Source organism: Portunus trituberculatus, chromosome 33 (genome assembly GCF_017591435.1).
Source record: "Portunus trituberculatus isolate SZX2019 chromosome 33, ASM1759143v1, whole genome shotgun sequence".
Classification (NCBI taxonomy): domain Eukaryota; kingdom Metazoa; phylum Arthropoda; class Malacostraca; order Decapoda; family Portunidae; genus Portunus; species Portunus trituberculatus.
In genome coordinates this window covers 11,864,059-11,882,695 of record NC_059287.1, presented here as the reverse complement: position 1 = coordinate 11,882,695, position 18,637 = coordinate 11,864,059, and the positions used below count along the sequence as shown (strand labels likewise).

The following is an 18,637-nucleotide window of genomic DNA, read 5'->3' as shown; positions in this document are numbered from 1 at the left end:
CCTCCTCCTCCTCCTCCTCCTCCTCCTCCTCCTCCTCCTCCTCCTCCTCCTCCTTTTCCTCACCTCACGTCAGCGTCCTCGCCCAGAGCAAGGGAAAAGACAGGAAGCTGGTGACGGTTCGCTTCTCTCACATTCCTTCTCAGTTGCTCCGGGTTCGTCTCTCCGATGTTTGGTTTGCCGTCCGTCAGAAAGACAACCTGCGGCGTGATTGGAGAGGGTTTGATTAAGTTTCAGGTGTGTTTTGATATGTTTTAGAGGGTTGAGTTAAAGTTTAGGTGTGTTTTAGGTGTGTTTTGATGTGTTTTATAGGATTTAATTAAGGTTCAGGTATGTTTCGTTGTGTTTTAGAGGGTTTGCTTAATATTCAGTTGTGTTCAGGTGTGTTTTGGGTATTTTAGTAGCATTTCAGGTGTGTTTCAGATATTTCAGGGTATTTCAGGTGTTTTGGCTATTTCAGGGACAATTCAGGTGTGCTTTGGGTCTTTCTGGATATTTCAGGTGTGTTTTGGTATCTTAGGGGGATTTCAGGTGTGTTTTTGATATTTCAGGGTCATTTCAGATGTTTTGAGTCATTTTGGGAGATTTCAGTTGTGTTTTGGGTATTTCAAGGGCATTTCAGGTTTGTTTCACATTTTTCAGATGTGTTTGGGGTGTTTCAGGGTTTTCAACGGCATTTCAGGTGTGTTTCAAATATTCCAGGTGTGTTTGGGGGTGTTCCAGGTTTTTCAACTGCATTTTAGGTGTGTTTCAAATATTCCAGGTGTGTTTGGGACGTCCCAGGTATGTTTCAGGTGTGTTTCAGATATAGCTGACCCGGAAAATGGTGTAAGCGAGTAGCAAGCCATCAATAAAAGGGAATTTCGTCATTAATTGAGTTAGTGGAAGCTGTTTTATTTTGTGTCATGTTATGGAGAGTTAGCAGACAGCAGGGCAGTGAAATTTAGTACCTTGGGATTAAAAGATAAAAGGAAGGGGTGGATGCAGTAGATTTTAATTAGAGTCAGTAGGGGAGTGTTGTGTATCTCTCTCTCTCTCTCTCTCTCTCTCTCTCTCTCTCTCTCTCTCTCTCTCTCTCTCTCTCTCTCTCTCTCTCTCTCTCTCTCTCTCTGTCAGTCACTCACTATAAAAGAAAATAGACAGACAATTTAACCAATCAATCCATTAATTTACCAACTAATCATTCATTCATTCATTCAGTCAGTCAGTCAGTCAATCAGTAACTCACTCACTCACTCACTCTCTCAAAAAGAAAAAAAAAAACGAATCAGATAACCACCAGTCACTCTCTCTCTCTCTCTCTCTCTCTCTCTCTCTCTCTCTCTTTCTCTTTCCGTCCTTCACCTGTCTGGCCGGGGCGTGGGTGGAGTTGTGAGTGTTGGCGCCCGTCACTGCCTTCAGAAGGGCGTCGTTAATGTTGGTGCCGCCCAGAGCCCGCAGCGCCTGTATCTTGGCCACGCCCCGCTCCACCTGGTCGGGCAGCGCTTGGTACACTCCGAGGGACTTCACGCGGGTAGAGAACACCAACACCTGCAGGAGAGGAACTTAGTAAGGTGTGGTGGTGTAGATGTTTTGTGGTGAATAATTGAGTTTAACCTTTCCACCCTTTCAATAATGGGATACATTTTTAATTTGAGTTTTGTGTACGATTAGATCATTTTGTTGACATTAGGAAATCTCTATGGAAGTCAGAAGATTAATGGCCACAGTTTTCACTATTTCAATCCCTACATGAGTTTCTGAAGCTGTATAAAATCACCAAACAGTAAGCAGAATGAATGTGGAAATGCGTCAAGGTACTGAAAGGGTTAATTAAGAATCGTGTAAATCAAACAGCTCTGTAGGTTGTCTGATAGAAGATACCCAAAATACCTCCTTAACCAGTAAAGACCCATACTTATACAAAGATATATTGTACATTAATAAGAAAAAAAAAACACATTTCATCTAGAACATTCCTTAACCTGGCTTAATTAATCTAGGTTAGGTTAGGTTAGATTTGTGTATCCCTGTGAGACAAGTGGCAGTCTTTAGCATAGAGAAATTTAAAAATCTGTATTGAAACAACTTAATAACCAAGAAATGCTTCTCTAAGTAGTTAGATTAGGTTAGGTTAGGGTAGATCAGGTTTGTGTGGGAATCTTGAACAAAGAAAAATATAAAAATCTCTATTGAAACAAGTGATGAGTCAAGAAACGCTTCCCTAAGTTGATATGTTAGACTAGGTTAGGTCGGGTTGCATGAGGTTAGGTTACATGAGTTTACGTGAAGTTAGGTTAGGTTACGTGTGGTTAGATTAGGTTACGCGAAGTTAGGTTAGGTTGAGGTAAGGTTACGTGAGATAAGGTTAGGTTAGGTTAGGTTAGGTTACGTTAGGTTAGGGTTAGGTTAAGGTAAAGTTACGTGAGATAAGGTTATGTGAAGTTAAGATTAAGTCACATGAGATGAGGTTTATGTTCCGGTGACACAAGCGGCAATCTAGAACATAGAAATTTATTAAAATCTATATAAAAACAAGAGAATGACCAAGAAATGTTAGCAGATTAGTTTACTCATTTCGAAGCAGACGATACAGAGTGACACAGAATTAGAGTACAAAGGAATAAAGATACAGTGTCCGACCAAAACTAAGCCCGTTGTACAGTGTCATAGGAAGGCACAACGACACAACAGGGCTGCTTCAATGTGTTCATCCTTTGTGTTCCTTTGCATTGCCGGGAACACTGGTGGCAAGTGGGATTAATCTAGGTTTTGATGGAAATGAAGTACACACACACACACACACACACACACACACACACACACACACACACACACACACACACACACACACACACACACACACACACACACACACATTCTCTCTCTCTCTCTCTCTCTCTCTCTCTCTCTCTCTCTCTCTCTCTCTCTCTCTCTCTCTCTCTCTCTCTCTCTCTCTCTCTCTCTCTCTCTCTCTCTCTCTCTCTCTCTCTCTCTCTCTCTCTCTCTCTCTCTCTCTCTCTCTCTCTCTCTCTCTCTCTCTCTCTCTCTCTCTCTCTCTCTCTCTCTCTCTTCATCTGAACTTTTTTTTATTTATTCTTGTTCTCGTGTTTCTTGTTCCTCTTTTCTTTTCTCGCTGATTTTGTTTTCTCTCTTACAATATGTCAGGTTAAACACACAGGATACCGTGAATAGGTCCAGTGAGTTGTGTTTGCTTCGATAATGGCTCGCCTCTCCTGAGTTTGGCAGGCTGCGGTGTGCTGTCACGTTGTGTGGGATAGTACGTTGTCGTGTCGAGGAAATTCGTGTATTTCTGTGTAGCTTTGGTGGTGGTGGTGGTGGTGGTGGAGGTAGAGGATAAAGGGCTTTCAGTATTTCAGAGTTGAGCGACTCGAGTTCCAGAGGGGATATTGCTTGGTTCTCGTCAGCATACAGGAGAATAAAAGATACAACAGATATTTCTAAAGCGAGGGCACTTGGGTTTTAACATTTACACTCGTCAGAGGCGCAGCTTCACACGAGGCACGGTTAGTGTGTTTCAGTGCCACAAGCGACATGACGGCAGCGACGCAAACAAAAGTAAGGATTGCAATCAGGAAAGGATTACAGACAATAGATTTAATGCTCAGAAAGTTACATTGACGAAGATGAAAAAAAAACAAGGCAAGTTGGAAAAAGCTGTGAGGGAAACACGTTGTAATCCCTGCAGGAGACATGTATACTTGTTTTAACGTATTTCATCAGGTCCCTAATAACACAGCACTAACCTGAATACTGAGTCTATTATGCTCATTTACTACATTATTCCTTCCCTTATCAAACAGGGACCCATTATTTATTGTATCATTATTACTGACCTTGAGAACATTACATCACCTTTGTTATGCTCCCTATACAATTCCAAAGCCTTTGTAAAAAAAAAAAAAAAGATAAATTTGTTCCCAGTTAGAGACAGACCGCTTCCGTAATGTGGCAGTTAGTACCTTGTCATTAGGGAGCTTTACAAGAAAATTAGGTCCATTAGGATGATAATTGGGTACAGACAGATAGGTGTGTTATGTAAAGGGAACTTCCACGTTTAGGTTTGACGCCCTCTTTCTGCTTTCCTGAGATGTTCCTGTGTATTATCATGTATTCTGAAATCCATTACGATCACACCTGTTATTTTCAAAGGACCTCAGAAATTAAGTCTCATATTTCATCCCTGTGTAAATACGGAGTCTAAATTAATGCAAATATTATCGGAGGCCTCAAAAACGCTCCTGAAAACTGTCAAAATATTTCCTTAAGCCTGTTAAAATACAGACGAGATATTAAACTTTCCCTGGATAGAAACACAAACTAAAATTCAAAGACGGAACGAAGAGAAAGGAAGGGAGGTAGTAAAAGGTAGAAACAGAAAATAGTGAGGATGGGGTGAAGAGAAAGACGAAAAGATCAGAAAGGGGAGAGAGGTAAAAGTAGAATCATAGGGAAAGGGAGACAAGGAAGAAATGAAGGAAAAAGCAGAGGAAGAGAGAAAAAAGGGAGAGGTATATATAGGTGGCTAAGATGTCTGTTTGTTACATCTGTTTGGTTTTGTTTGACATATAGAACGAGATATATGAGATAACGATTCCTTTACTGTGTGTGTGTGTGCGTGTGTGTGTGTGTGTGTGTGTGTGTATTCACTGTTTGATCTGCTGCAGTCTCTGACGAGACAGCCAGACGTTACCCTACGGAGCGAGCTCAGAGCTCATTATTTCCGATCTTGGGATAGGTCTGAGACCAGGCACACACCACACACCGGGACAACAAGGTCACAACTCCTCGATTTACATCCCGTACCTACTCACTGCTAGGTGAACAGGGGCTACACGTGAAAGGAGACACACCCAAATATCTCCACCCGGCCGGGGAATCGAACCCCGGTTATCTGGCTTGTGAAGCCAGCGCTCTAACCACTGAGCTACCGGGCCGTGTGTGTGTGTGTGTGTGTGTGTGTGTGTGTGTGTGTGTGTAGATCAGATAAAGTAAATAAAATCAATACTCTCTCTCTCTCTCTCTCTCTCTCTCTCTCTCTCTCTCTCTCTCACCTCAAATGAATCTTCCTCCGGCATTCTTCTGATGATGGCGATGATGGCTTCCTTTAGTTGGTCCAGCTTGCCGTGGTCACTCATTGAACCTGAAATATCGAGGGCGAAGACTGTGTGTGCCGGGAGCTTCGGGAGTCCCTCTGGGCTTAGGTAATGCACGAAGAACCTCCCCAGAACCTGTAGAAGAAGCGAGGATGTCACACGAGGGAGTATTTAGTTAGGTTGGGTTAGGTTAGAGGATGGAAGTTAGTTTGTCTTTCTTTTCTTTTGTTAGCAGATGTTAGAAGAGGTTAAATAGGGAGGGTGTTGTTGATTTAGGTGATAAACATTTAGAGATCTTAAGAAATATAGAGAGGAATAGAGAGAAGGGAAGAGGAGAAAATATTTTAAGGAGAGAGAGAGAATAGTTGAATGTTAAGACAATTGTTTTTTGGGAATGTAATCATGGAAAGAACGTAAGAAATAAGGAGAAAAGAGAAGGGAAGGAGAGAAAGGAATGGAAGAAGAGTAAATGGTTGATGTTAAGAAGGTTATGTTTGTGAATGTAAACATGGGAAAAACGTAAGAAATTTAGAAAGAAAAGAAAAGAACGAGAACAGGAGGAAGGAATTGAAGGAGAGAAAATGGTTTGAGTATTAAGAGTTTTTTTCATTTTTTAGAGAGTGTAAACATGAAGAGATCTTAAGAAATATAGAGGGAAGAAGAGAGAAGGGAAGAGGAGAGAGGAAAGGAAGGAGAGGGAATTATTTGAATATTAAGATTTTTTTTTTTAAAGTGTAAACATGAAAAGAACTTACGAAATTATATAGAGAAGAGAAGAGGACTGTGAAAATTACGGGAGTTATTTGAGGAGAGAAACGGAAAAGAGCAAAAGCAATGTTATACTAACTTTAGAAGCAAAGAGGAGAAACGAAGAGAACTGTGTATATTATGGAAATTATTTGACGAAGGAAACATGGGAAGAACGAAATAAATGTAAAAATGTTGGTATTGTTGAGGCAGATTCCCTTACTTATGTTCTATCTCCATATTATTTTTTATACCATGTGGGCTTTTCACGGAATTTATGGGCTAAAGGGGGTACTTTTTGGGTACCTTCTATCTCAAAGCCCACCCGCTAGGAAACCGTTGCCCCGAGTGAGGAAGCCCAACCTACACTCGGACCGTGGACAGGATTCGAACCCGTGCGCTTGGAGACCCCTCGGACCCCAAAGCACGCATGGTTCCACTGTATCTATGTATCACTTTCCTCCTCCTCCTCCTCCTCCTCCTCCTCCTCCTCCTCCTCCTCACCTGAACCTCGCCTCCATCCACGCTCCTCTGCACGTCGTAACTGAGACTAAGCACGTTCTTTGCCTCCGTTTTGTTATTCTCTTCATTCTTAACACTCCTGACACTTCTGCTACTACTGCTACTGCTACTGTTGCTGCTACTGTTGCTGGTTGCCACTTCCTCGCCCCTGCTGGTGTTGTGAGCGTTGCTGGTGGTGTTAACAAGGTGATTTCTTTCTTCTTCCCTTGTTTCTTCTTCTTCTCCTCTTCTTCCTTCTTCTTCTCCTCGTTGGTAAGTAAGAACTACTTCGTTTTCAGATATTCTTTCTTGTGTAACTGTAATTTGAGAGGTGACTGTGATAAGGAGACGAGTACTTACTGATCTTTTCCTCACTCTTCCTCCTCCTCCTCCTCCTCCTTCTTTTATTATTGTCATTAGAGGAACCTTCTAATCTGCTATTCCCTCTCGTACACTGGTAAATGAAGGGTACGTATGTTAATAGACTCCTTCCACTACTACTACTACTACTACTACTACTACTACTACTACTACTACTACTACTACTACTACTACTACTACTACTACTACTACTACTACAATGATAATACCTTCATGTTGTTTAAGTTAATTGATGCGTGAAATGACATCAGTGTTTTTTTTCCAGTGACCTGTGTGTGTGTGTGTGTGTGTGTGTGTGTGTGTGTGTGTGTGTGTGTGTGTGTGTGTGTGTGTGTGTGTGTGTGTGTGTGTGTGTGTGTGTGTGTGTGTGTGTTGTGTAGAGTGTTGTTGTTGTATTAATTATGTTGCTGTTGATATTGCTTTCTCTTTTGGAAGTTACATGTCATATTTACTTATTTTTTTCATTAGTGCATTTATTATAAAGCTTTCCTCGTTCTCTTCCTCTTCCGCCTCCTCCTCTTCCTCTCTCTTCTTCTTCTTCCGCCTCCTCCTCTTCCTCCTCCTCTTCCTCCTGCTGTTGCTCTTGTTATCTATTTGTATACCTTCCTTCCTTCCTACTACTACTACTACTACTACTACTACTACTACTACTACTACTACTACTACTACTACCACCACCACCACCACCACCACCACACCCTGACTTACCTGCAGAGGGTTTGGGTTCCTTCAGTACTAGAAGGTTTTGAATTGCATCCTTCTCCTTGAGTCTCACCTCCACTTGTTGCCTCCCCGTGCCCTGAGAGAGAGAGAGAGAGAGAGAGAGAGAGAGAGAGAGAGAGAGAGAGAGAGAGAGAGAGAAACACAAACAGATTATAAAAAGATAGAATCATTATCAGAGTAAGAAATGATGAAATAAATACTAAAAAAAAACTCAAAGAAAAAAGTAGAAATGAATTGGAAGAAAAAAAGAAAAAAAAAAGAAAAAAGTCGACACACAGACGGACAAGAAAAGGTAACATTAAGTCAGTTTTATCCATCAAAGTAAAGAAATAGAAAAAAATATGCTATGAAATAAAGAAAGAAGATAATGAAAGTTGGATAGAGGCAAAAATAGAAAGTCACACACACACACACACACACACACACACACACACACACACACACACACACACACACACACACACACACACACACACACACACACACACACACACACACATCATTAATTAAATTTTTCTCACTTGATACACTGACCCACTTTTATTTCCTGTTTTTTATCTGTCCTGGAAAAAGAAAGAGAGTTGTAACCTAATTACATCACATTACGAACACTTCAATCAAGCTTTCCCGGTGCATCCGACACCACTCTTGTCACTTGCCGTCTGTGCCTTTACATATCCTTAAAAAAAAAAAAAACATATTGAGAAGATAGAATTGCAAAAAATCAGCTAATAATTGTGTACCTGATCTGCCAAACCTAATCTACGAGGAAAAGTCTGACAAACTCCAAACTGTTCCTTTACATATCCTTAAAAAATATATATTGAAAAGACAGAAGTGCAAAAAATCAGGTACTAATTGTGTACCAGATTTGCTAGATTTAAATAAGCTATGAGGAGAGAATTGGCAAACTCCACCACGCCACAGTGGAGACGATTACAAGGTGACGTTATTGTGGAAATGTGTAAAAGGAAACAAAAAGATTAATATAGTAGAGTTGAAAGAGCCACAACATTCAGTGACATCGTTTACCTCTTCAGTACCATGACGCGTTTCTATATTCATTCTGCTTACTATTTAGTGATCTTATAAAGCTTCAGAAACTTATGTGGGGATTAAGATAGTGAAGACTGTGGCCATTAATCTTCTAACTCTCATAGACCCTTCCTAATGTAAATAAAATGGTCTAAAAGTACACACATCTCAAGGAAAAAATGTGGCCTAGCACTGAAGGGTTAAGATGATAAATAGATAGATTAATGAAATAAAAGCAAACAAGAGTAAATATTGTTTCTTCCTGCCAAACCAATCAATTAACAGAACGCAATTTACTGATCTAATTGATTAACGAGCAATCACAACTATAAACACGACAATTTAACCCGGAAAATGCAATTACGTAGGAACAATTAGGTAAGAACACACACACACACACACACACACACACACACACACACACACACACACACACACACACACACACACACACACACACACACACACACACACACACAGACAGCCACCAGCCTTACGGAATAGGGCGGCAGGTGAAGGGAGAAGGTATATCTGCCTCGTGCCCTCTGCAGTAGCTCCTCGTAGGCAATATAGAAGGTAGCCTGGTCCAGGGGCGCCACCTTGATGCTCGCCTTGAACCGCTGCGTCTCCTGCGGGAAGTACCTGACGGAGGAAAGCAGGGAAGAGTGACGTAGGCGGTGAAGGAGGTGATGACGGTGGTGGTGGCGGTTGTGGTGGTGGAGATAGAAGAACTACACCATTGAAGCAAGAGGAGGAGAAAGAAGAAGAAAAAAGCAAAGGAGAAGATATTGACGAAAGTAATAAAGATAGAAGAAATAGAGAGAAAAAGAAAGGAATATTAATAGAGAAGGAAAGAAAAAAGTACTAGTAGTGGAAGAAGAAGAAGAAGAAGAAGAAGAAAGTGACGAAGGAGGAGGAGAAAGAAAAGGAGAAGAAAAGAAGGAGCAGGGGAAGAAAGGGAATGTGAAGAAGCAGGAGTAGGAGAAGAACATGGTAAGGGAGGAGAAGAAAGGAAGGCGGAAGAAAAGAAATTGAAAGAGGGACATAAAAAAGAAGCGGAAGGTGGAGGAGGAATAAGAAGAGGAAAAGTAGGAGGAGGAAGAAAGGAAGAAAAGAGGGAGGAGGAGGAAAGGCTAGTGAAGAGTATATTGCCGTTAATGAGTTACTTAATGGTCTAATTAGTTAAAATTCTCAAGATTCTTCCAACACAAAAAAAGCTGTCCATGTTCTTAATTAAAGCTTGTCAATCTTTTACAAACTTTTGATGACCTGGCGAGAAATGGCTACCTTCTGATGTTTCCCTTTTTTTTATCATCTTTTTTTGGGGACATGTCTTTAATGGGTTTTCTTTTTCTTTCCTTTCCTTTCCTTTTCTCTTTTATTCTCTTTTTCAGTTTTCTTTTCTCCAATCTTTTTGTTGCTCTTCGCGATATTCCTTCTCCCACACAGAGCACAAGACACGTTTACTTATCAATATGCAAACAAATATCCTCACTTGGTCTACACTCACCTAGACACCAAAACTAAAACTAAAACCACCACTCTACAAACCCCACTTCTTCCTCTTTTGATGCGTGGTGGAACTGTATTTTCATGTCGCTTTTAACGTTTTCATTACTGAGACGAATTTTTGCCCTGAGTTTTGGGTGTCATTGAAGGAGAGGGTTCTTTTATTTCATTTATTTATTCATTTTTGTTTTATTTTTATTTATTTATTCTATTTTCACCCATTTGTGGCTCAGGCAATTCTTTTTATAGTGGTACTCATATTAGGGCCCATATCACCACCCAAGCGCATCTTTGGTGTAATCACCTAGAACCTGGGTATCATGGTGACATGTAGGTAACTTTAAACCACTGGACAAATGGCAAAGTTTCAAGGCAGTACGTGGTGGGATTCGACCCTACGCGTGAACGTCTGCCTGATCCCACGCTCACCACCTTATCCAGTACGCCACTATTTGCATTAGGAAGGGTCTATAGAGGTCAAAAAATTCATGGCCAGAGTCTTTCTTATTCTAATCCCAACATAAATTTCTGAAGCTTTATAGAATCACCAAACAGAAAGCAGGGTGAATATGGAAACGCGGCATGGTACTGAAGGGTTTAAGAGCAACACCATCACCACTTTGTCTGTTGTCTTCTTTATGCGTGGTAGAACTGCATTTTTAAGTCACTATTAACCCCTTCAGTAATGGGACAGATTTTTACGACGAGTTTTGTGTATGATTAGACGATTTTATTTGCATTAGGAAGGGTCTATGAAGGTCGAAAGATTAACGGCCAGAGTCTTTGGTGTTCTAATCTCAACATACGTTTCTGAAGCTGTATAAAATCACCAAATAATAAGAATAATAAAAAAACACGGCATGTTACTGAAGGGGTTAAGAACAACACCATCGCCATTTTGTCACTTACGAGAAAGCAATTCGATTACACGAGAGGCGAAGACGAGGACGAAGTAATTATAAGTTGCCATTACTTTAGAAATCTCATATCGCAGGGGAGGAGAAGAATGGGAAAGGAAAGCTGTGGGATGGCGAGAGGGAAGAGAGAAGGAACATAGTCAGAAAAGGGAAGGAAAAGTAAGAAGAGAAAAATTGCAGAATGGCGAGAGGGAAGAGAAACGCGAGTCAGGAAAGGGAAGGAAGAGTAAGAAGAGAGAAAAGTAGGAGGACGAAAGAGAAGAGAGTCAGAAAAAGGAACGAAAAGTAAGAGAGAAAAGCAAGATATCGAGAAGGAAGAGAGAAAGAAGGGAGTCAGTAAAGGGAAGGAAAAGTAAAAAGAGAGAAATTGTAGGATGACGAGAGGGAAGAAAGAAGCAAACGAGTCAGAAAAGGAAGGAAAATAAAGAAGAAAGAAAAAGTAAGATGCCAAGAAGGAAGAGAGAAGCAGGAGAACCAGGATAAGGAACAGAAGAAGAGTGTAACAATAAATGATAGACAGTAAAGGAAAGGAAAAGAAAAGTAAAGCAATAGATATATGAAGGAAAGAAAAGGTAAGGAAAAATAGAGGTGAAGGACAAGAAAAAAATAAAGGAAAGGAAAAAAAGAAGAAGAAAAGGGAAAGAAAACAGTAGAGGGAATGGAAGAAAATAAAAGGAAAGCAGAAGGAAAGCGGAGATGCGAATAGAAAGGAAAGAAAGAGAAAGAAAAGAAAGAGAAATGAGTTTAGAAATAAGGAAAGAAAACAATCGGAGAAATATACTAAAGGAAAAAAAGAAAAAAGGAAAAGAATACAGGGTTAAAATAATTATCTTCCTCTTCCTCCTCCTCCCGCTCCTCCTCCTCCTCCTCCTCTTCCTCCTCCTCCTCCACATAAATCCAGAAGAGACGAAAAATAAACCAGAAGAAAAATAGCAAAAATGTTTAAAATATGAGTGGAGAAATGTGTGTGTGTGTGTGTGTGTGTGTGTGTGTGTGTGTGTGTGTGTGTGTGTGTGTGTGTGTGTGTACCTCCTGGATCTTGATGTCGCTCTGGTGTCTTCCGAAGTCTTTGGTCCTCTTGTTCTTCTCTTCTCCTCTACCTTAGTTGTAATGTTCCTCCCTCCCGCCTCGCTGTAGGGGAGAGAGCTGCGTCAATGGAGGGAAGGAGGGAAGGGAGGAATAGGTTTGATACACACTCCCTTGCCTTCGCTGTGGGGTAGAGAGGTGTGTGAATGAAAGGAGGCAGGAAAGAAAGCAGGGAAGTGAACGCTTGATTAAGGAGAGATGAAAGAAGAGAGTTACAGTGAATGAAGTAAGGAAGGCATGGAAGGGAAGGAAGGAATAGGTAAGGAGGATAAATTGGATTAGTGCGTAATTAGGTGAAGGAATGAAAGGAAAGAAAGAAGGAGAATAGAGGTAAAGGACAAATTAATGAATATATATTGAATAAATTTGTTTAATGAATGCATCGTCAACAAAACAATTAAAGTATTACTGTTACTACTACTACCACCTCCTCCCTACTACTACTACTACTACTACTACTACTACTACTACTACTACTACTACTACTACTACAACAACAACAACAACAACAACAACAACAACAACTACTACTACTACTACTACTACTACTACTGCTACTACTACACTACAACTACTACACTACTACTACTACCACCACTACCACTACTACTACAACAACTACTGCTAACAACAACAACAACAACAACAACAACAACAACAACAACAACTACTGCTGCTGCACTGCAACAACAACAACAACTGCAACACTCAACTACTACCACAACTGCTACTGCTACTACTGCTACTACTGCAACCACTACAACAACAACAGCAACTACTGAACTACAACTGCTACTACTACTACTACTACTACTACTACTACTACTACTACACTACTACTACTCATCTCCTCCTCCTCCTCCTCCTCCTCCTCCTCCTCCTCCTCCTCTCCTCCTCCTCCTCCTCCTCCTCCTCCTACTACTACTACTACTACTACTACTACTACTACTACTACTACTACTACTACTACTACTACTACAACAACAACAACAACTACTACTACTACTACTACTAATAATAATACTAATACTACTACTAATACTAATACTAATAATAATAATAATAATAATAATGATAATAATCATAATACAATCAATCAGTCAGTTAGTCATGTACAGTAAAAATTCCCTGCAACATTTCGCGATTTCTCATTTTCTTTCCCCTCTCATTTTCCAGTGTCACCAGTTCGTACTTCTGCAGATCCTCTTGTCACACTTCACTTTGTATGATCCTTTCCCCGTTTCATTTTTCCACAATCATTGAAGCATTCAGTACGTGACATCAAAGGCCAATTTTTCACCTGACTTGGGTCTTCCCACGCTCGTGTTATCGCCAGTAGAGCAACGCAGCAATACAGGAGTGCCAGTTAAAAGGGAAACAGAAATGCAAAGGATACAACGATACATGGTTACAGAAATACAGATAGTGATGGAGTATTGGGTCATAGAAATACAGGTTATCAGTAAGACCAGTGCAGCAATACAGAGATGTGAGATAAAAGGAACCATAAATACAGATGATATAGCAATACATGGCTACAGAAATGCAATAAGTAACGGAGTAAAGAAAGAGAAATACAGGTTATTAGTGAAGTACTGATACAAGGCTACAGAAATACAGATGATCAGTGAGACATTAGCACACACCATCAGAAAGAGAGATAACTAGTAGGGCTGTCAGAAAGAAACACAAAAATGCAGGTTATCACTAAGACAATCATACAGGAATACAGGAATACAGCTTATCAGTAAGGCAGTTAATACAGGAATACAAAAATGCAGTGTTATCAGTAAGGCAGTTAATACAAGGGGACACAGAAATACAGGTTATCAGTAGCACATTAATCTGTGAGCACAAAAACACAACATAATCAGTAACAGTGATTCATGGCCACAAATATGCAGTATAGTCAATAAGGTAAGTCATACAGGTCCACAGACACCTACAAACAATCAGTAAAACAGTCATACAGGCTAGTAATCAGTAAGGGAGTCATGCAGGGCCACAGAACCACAATATAATTAATAGCACAGTAATCGATAACCACAAATATGCAGTATAATCAGAAAAGCAGTCATACAGAGCAATATAATCAGTAAGGGAGTCATAAAGGGTCACAAATAATGCGGTAGAATCAGGCATTACCTCAGGACCACTATAAAACTGGTAACCCTTCTTCATGTCACCTTCCAGCGTCCCTTCAGGCTCCCGAGGCGACGCGACAGTACTGCTCCAAGCCTCACCGCACCTTGGCATGTATAGTTAGCCGCGCTCTCTCCCTTTGATTTATTCCAAGGATATAACGATTATCATTTGGGTTTTTAAAGATGCCAAGACGAGACGTGACAGTTTAGACAGAAATTTCACATCAAGTTGGCAGGTATTGTAAAAACATCGTCTCGTTATGACATTATTTTGAAAGCTAGAGACTATTACTGGGTTCGTTTAAGGATGTTTGCGTCTATAATGGTGAGAGTCTTTGTTGAACTCTCACTATCATCACGCAAATGTCATTAAAAGGTTGCCTGTGTTCCACAAAAGCTTATTAGGAGTCGACGCGAAACACGGATGCATCAGGAACAAAGACTAACTAGACGCAACGCTTGTAAAGGCTTTGTTGTGCGGGGAAGTGGAGCATATCCGCCACACAACACTAGGCATCGCACAATCCTGCTGGAAATAAAGCCTGTAGGGATTTGTGGGTAGTATCGACAAGAATACGTGGTGAGAAGCAAATCCGGAAGACAGAATAGGATTACAAGGGGAAGTTTTGTAGTTTTTTAGCCAGTATGATATTCGCACGTGGCTGTAGAATAAGAAAAGCCTCGCAGTCGTTAGTGGTACAGTGGAACCATGCGTGCTTTGGGGTCCGAGGGGTCTCCAAGTGCACGGGTTCAAATCCTGTCCACGGTCCGAGTGGACTTCCGAGGCTTCTTCACTCGGGGCAACGGTTTCCTAGCAGGTGGGCTTTGAGATAGAGGTACCCAAAAAGTATTCCCTTTAGCCCGTAAGTTCCCGTGAAAAGCCCACATGGTATAAATAAATAAAAAAAAAGTGTCAGATAGCAGTGAAGGGTTTAAGAAATGTCAACTTCTATTCTGACTTTCAATTAATTTTAGCGTCATTCTGTAGTCTGTGGCATTTATTTCTCTAGGGAAGATGAACATACGCGTTAAAAATGCCAACTTCTTTTCTCACTTTCAATTTGCTTAAGTGCTTTCTGCAGTTTATGGCTTTTTATCTAATTATATTTTTTTAGATGACAGGGAAGAGAGATATATGTGTCAAGAAATTAGTCAATCGTTTCTCTGACTTTGAAATTGTTGAGCATTATTCTGCAGTAAATGGCTTTTATTTATTCATTTATTTTTTTTATCATTTTTTTTTTTTTTTTTTTTTTAGCTAACAGGGAAGATAGATATACGTGTCAAGAAATTAGTCAATCGTTTCTCTGACTTTGAAATTGTTGAGCATTATTCTGCAGTATATGGCTTTTATTTATTTATTTTTTCTTTTTTTTTTTTTAGCTAACAGGGAAGATAGAGATATACGTGTTAAGAAATTAGTCAATCGTTTTTCTGACTTTGAAATTAGTGATTGTTATTCTGCAGTTCTTGGCTTTTATTTTATTTTTATTTATTTTCTAACTGACAGGGGGGGATAAATCTACGTTAAGAAATGTCAACTTCTTCTCTGACTTTGAATTCGTTAAGCGTTGTTCTGCAGGTTATTGCATTTCATTTTTCTAGGGAAGATGAATATACGCGTTCAGAATTTAGTCAACTTCCTTTTCTCACTTTTAAATTGTTTAGTATTATTTTAAAGTTTATGTTTTTTTTTTATTGTTATTATTATTTTTTTATCTTATTTATTTATTTATTTTTTGTAGCCGACAGGAAAGATACCTATATGCGTTAAGAAATCAGCCAACTGTTTTTCTGCCGTTCGAATAGTTTAGCGTCAGTCTACAGTTTATGGCATTCTATTTATTCATTTATTTATTTTTTTTTTTTCGTATGGAAGATAAATATAATAAATGTCAACTTCCACTCTCACCATCAAATTGTTTAGAGTTATTTTACACTTTATGGTTTTTTATTTGTTGTTTTTCTAAGTCATTGCGAAAATAAATATATGAGAAATTAGTTAACGATTTTTGTCTTTTAAACTGTTGAGTGCTATTCTGCAGTTTTTGGCCGTTTTATTTTTTTTTATCTCAAAGAAAGATAGACATTAAAAATAAGTCAGCTTCTGTTCTCATTTTCAAGCTGTTTAACATTATTCTACAGTTAATTGTTTTTCCATTATATTTTTAGGAAATATAAATAAACGCGCTAAGAAATGTCAACTATTTTTCTAACTTTTAATTAGTTTAACATTACTCTACAGTTTATGGCTTTCCGTTCGTTTTTTTTCTCTTTTTTTTTCTTTTTCCTAGCTGACAGGGAAGATACGTTTACGCGCTAAGAAATAAGTCATTAATTTTTCTCACTTTTAAATCGTTTAGCGTTATTCTACAGTCTGTTATCCTCTTATTTATCTATCTTTTTTTTTTTTTCTAGAGAGTAAAGACGATGAATTCACGCGTTGAGGAGCAAAGCCTTGTATAGTCAAGATCAAAACAATCCCTCCACTCACTTTCAATGTATTTAGCGTTATTTTTCAGTGTATGGCCTTTTATCTATTGATTTTCGAGGTAATAAGGAGGATAAGCAATAGACCTACGTGCTGAGAAGGAAAGCTCTGTATAATCAGGATCAAAAGTTATTTCCTACACTCACTTTCAGTTTATTTATCGTTTTTCTTCAGTGTATGACTTTTTATGTATTGATTTTCGAGGTAATAAGGAGGATAAGCAAAGTCGTGTACAGTCAAGATCAAATTTTATAGATTCTTCATTACTTCGTTTCTTCTTTGTTTTATTAATTCTTCCTTTTTTTTCCTTTTCGTCTGTGTCTTTTTTTTTTTTTTCTTGTCTTTCTTAAAATCTAAAGGAAACTACAAGGACTTCCTAGACTTACACGCGGTAGTCTCTATATTTGTGCACATAACTCTAACCACTACCAACTTACTTAATTAACCTAACCACCACAACATAACCACTAGCAACCTCATGACTTCTTTTTCGTTTCCTTTCTCTCTCTCTCTCTCTCTCTCTCTCTCTCTCTCTCTCTCTCTCTCTCTCTCTCTTCTCCTTTTGTTGTGTTTCTTGCTAGTTTATTTACTTTTTTTATTTCTTTCATTTCTTTTCCTCTCTAGTTCTATTCCATTTACCCATCACTCTGTTTCAACACCCATTCCTTCCTATCCCTTTCTCAAATCTCTAATCTAAACCTTGAATCCATTTTTCTCTTTTATTTCTCTCTTTCTTTCCTATTTCCTCTTTTTCTCATTTAATTATAAACCTTGAACCCATTTTTCTCTTTTTATTTCTCTTTTCTTCCTATTTCCTCTTTCTTTATATCTTCTGTTTCTTCTTTATTTATTTTCCTTGCGTTTTCTTTGCTTCTCCCTTCTTTTCCCTTTACTTGGTCTAACCTGATTACTGACTGAGAATTTTGCTTACGTCTGTCATTATCCACACAGCACTCAAAGACCCCTGCCAGTTCCCTCTTAGCCCAACCTGCGTCTCTCCACGGAAGTTTAAAAGGTTCAGTTGACTTGTTCCTTGCAACCTTGTAGTCTACTTTGTATTGATCTAATATTGTCTTCGCTTCTTTCTTTCTCCTTGGTTTATTCTTTTCTATCTTCTTCTCCCTTTTTTTTATGTCTTGTCTCTTCTGTTTCTTATTCATCTAATTTTTTTTTTTCCCTTGTTTCTTTTCGCTCTTCATTTCTTCTTTATTTGTTTTCGTTACGTTTTCTCCTTTCTTTATTTTCTTCTCCTCCATTTTGTCTCTTTTCTTCATTTGCTATTGTTTTTGTTTCTTCTTTAATTAGTGTTCGTTTGATCTTTATTCTTGCTTCCTTTCTCTTTTTTTTTTTTTCTTCCTTTTATTCTTCTTCCTTTTTTATTCGATTTTTTGTTTCTTCTTTCTTCTTTCTTTTCTCTTCCCTTTTTTTCTCATTGTATTATTTCTTTTGTTTATTTTCTATTCGGTTTTCGTTTCTTCTCTCTTGTTTCTTTTCTTTTTTTTTACTTTTTTCGTTGTTTTATCTCTTATATTTCTTCTGTATCAGTATTTCGCTTCTTTATCTCTAATTTCTCTTTTCTCTTTGTACTTTCTTATCTTTTATCTTTGTTTTTATTGTCCTGTTGTTTTTCCTTACACATTTTCCTTTCCTTTATTTCATTGTTTCCTTATTCCCTTACCTTCTTTTTTTTCTCCTTCTCTTTGTCCTTTTTCTTTGGGTATTTTCTCTTTATTTGTTTTTGGTTTCTTCTTTTCTCTTTTTCTCTTCTCCCCTCTATTCTTTTTTTTTATCATCTTTGTTTGTTATTCATTTGCTTTTCGTATCTTCTTTTCTCTTCATTTCTCATCATTTGCTCCCTCTTTTTTCGCTTTCATCTTTGGTTTTCTTTGCTTCTGTTTCTCGTCTATTCTTTTTTTCTTTCTAGCATTTATTCTCCTGTCTTTCATATTTGAGTCGCTTTCTTGTCTTTTCCACTTCATTTCCTGCTTCTTTCAAGGCTTTACTGACTCA

At 38.8% G+C, this 18,637-nt stretch overlaps 1 protein-coding gene across 1 annotated transcript in view; it reads right to left on the bottom strand.

Annotated features, from left to right (window-relative positions):
* LOC123512420 (inter-alpha-trypsin inhibitor heavy chain H5-like) overlaps positions 1-18,637 on the bottom strand; it is a 116,600-nt gene that overhangs the window by 29,942 nt on the left and 68,021 nt on the right. The window contains 7 exon segments of the mRNA XM_045268819.1: positions 64-197; positions 1,342-1,527; positions 5,052-5,228; positions 6,345-6,658; positions 7,431-7,521; positions 8,978-9,122; positions 11,936-12,037. Of these exon segments, the coding sequence (XP_045124754.1) occupies positions 64-197; positions 1,342-1,527; positions 5,052-5,228; positions 6,345-6,658; positions 7,431-7,521; positions 8,978-9,122; positions 11,936-12,037 (1,149 nt within the window).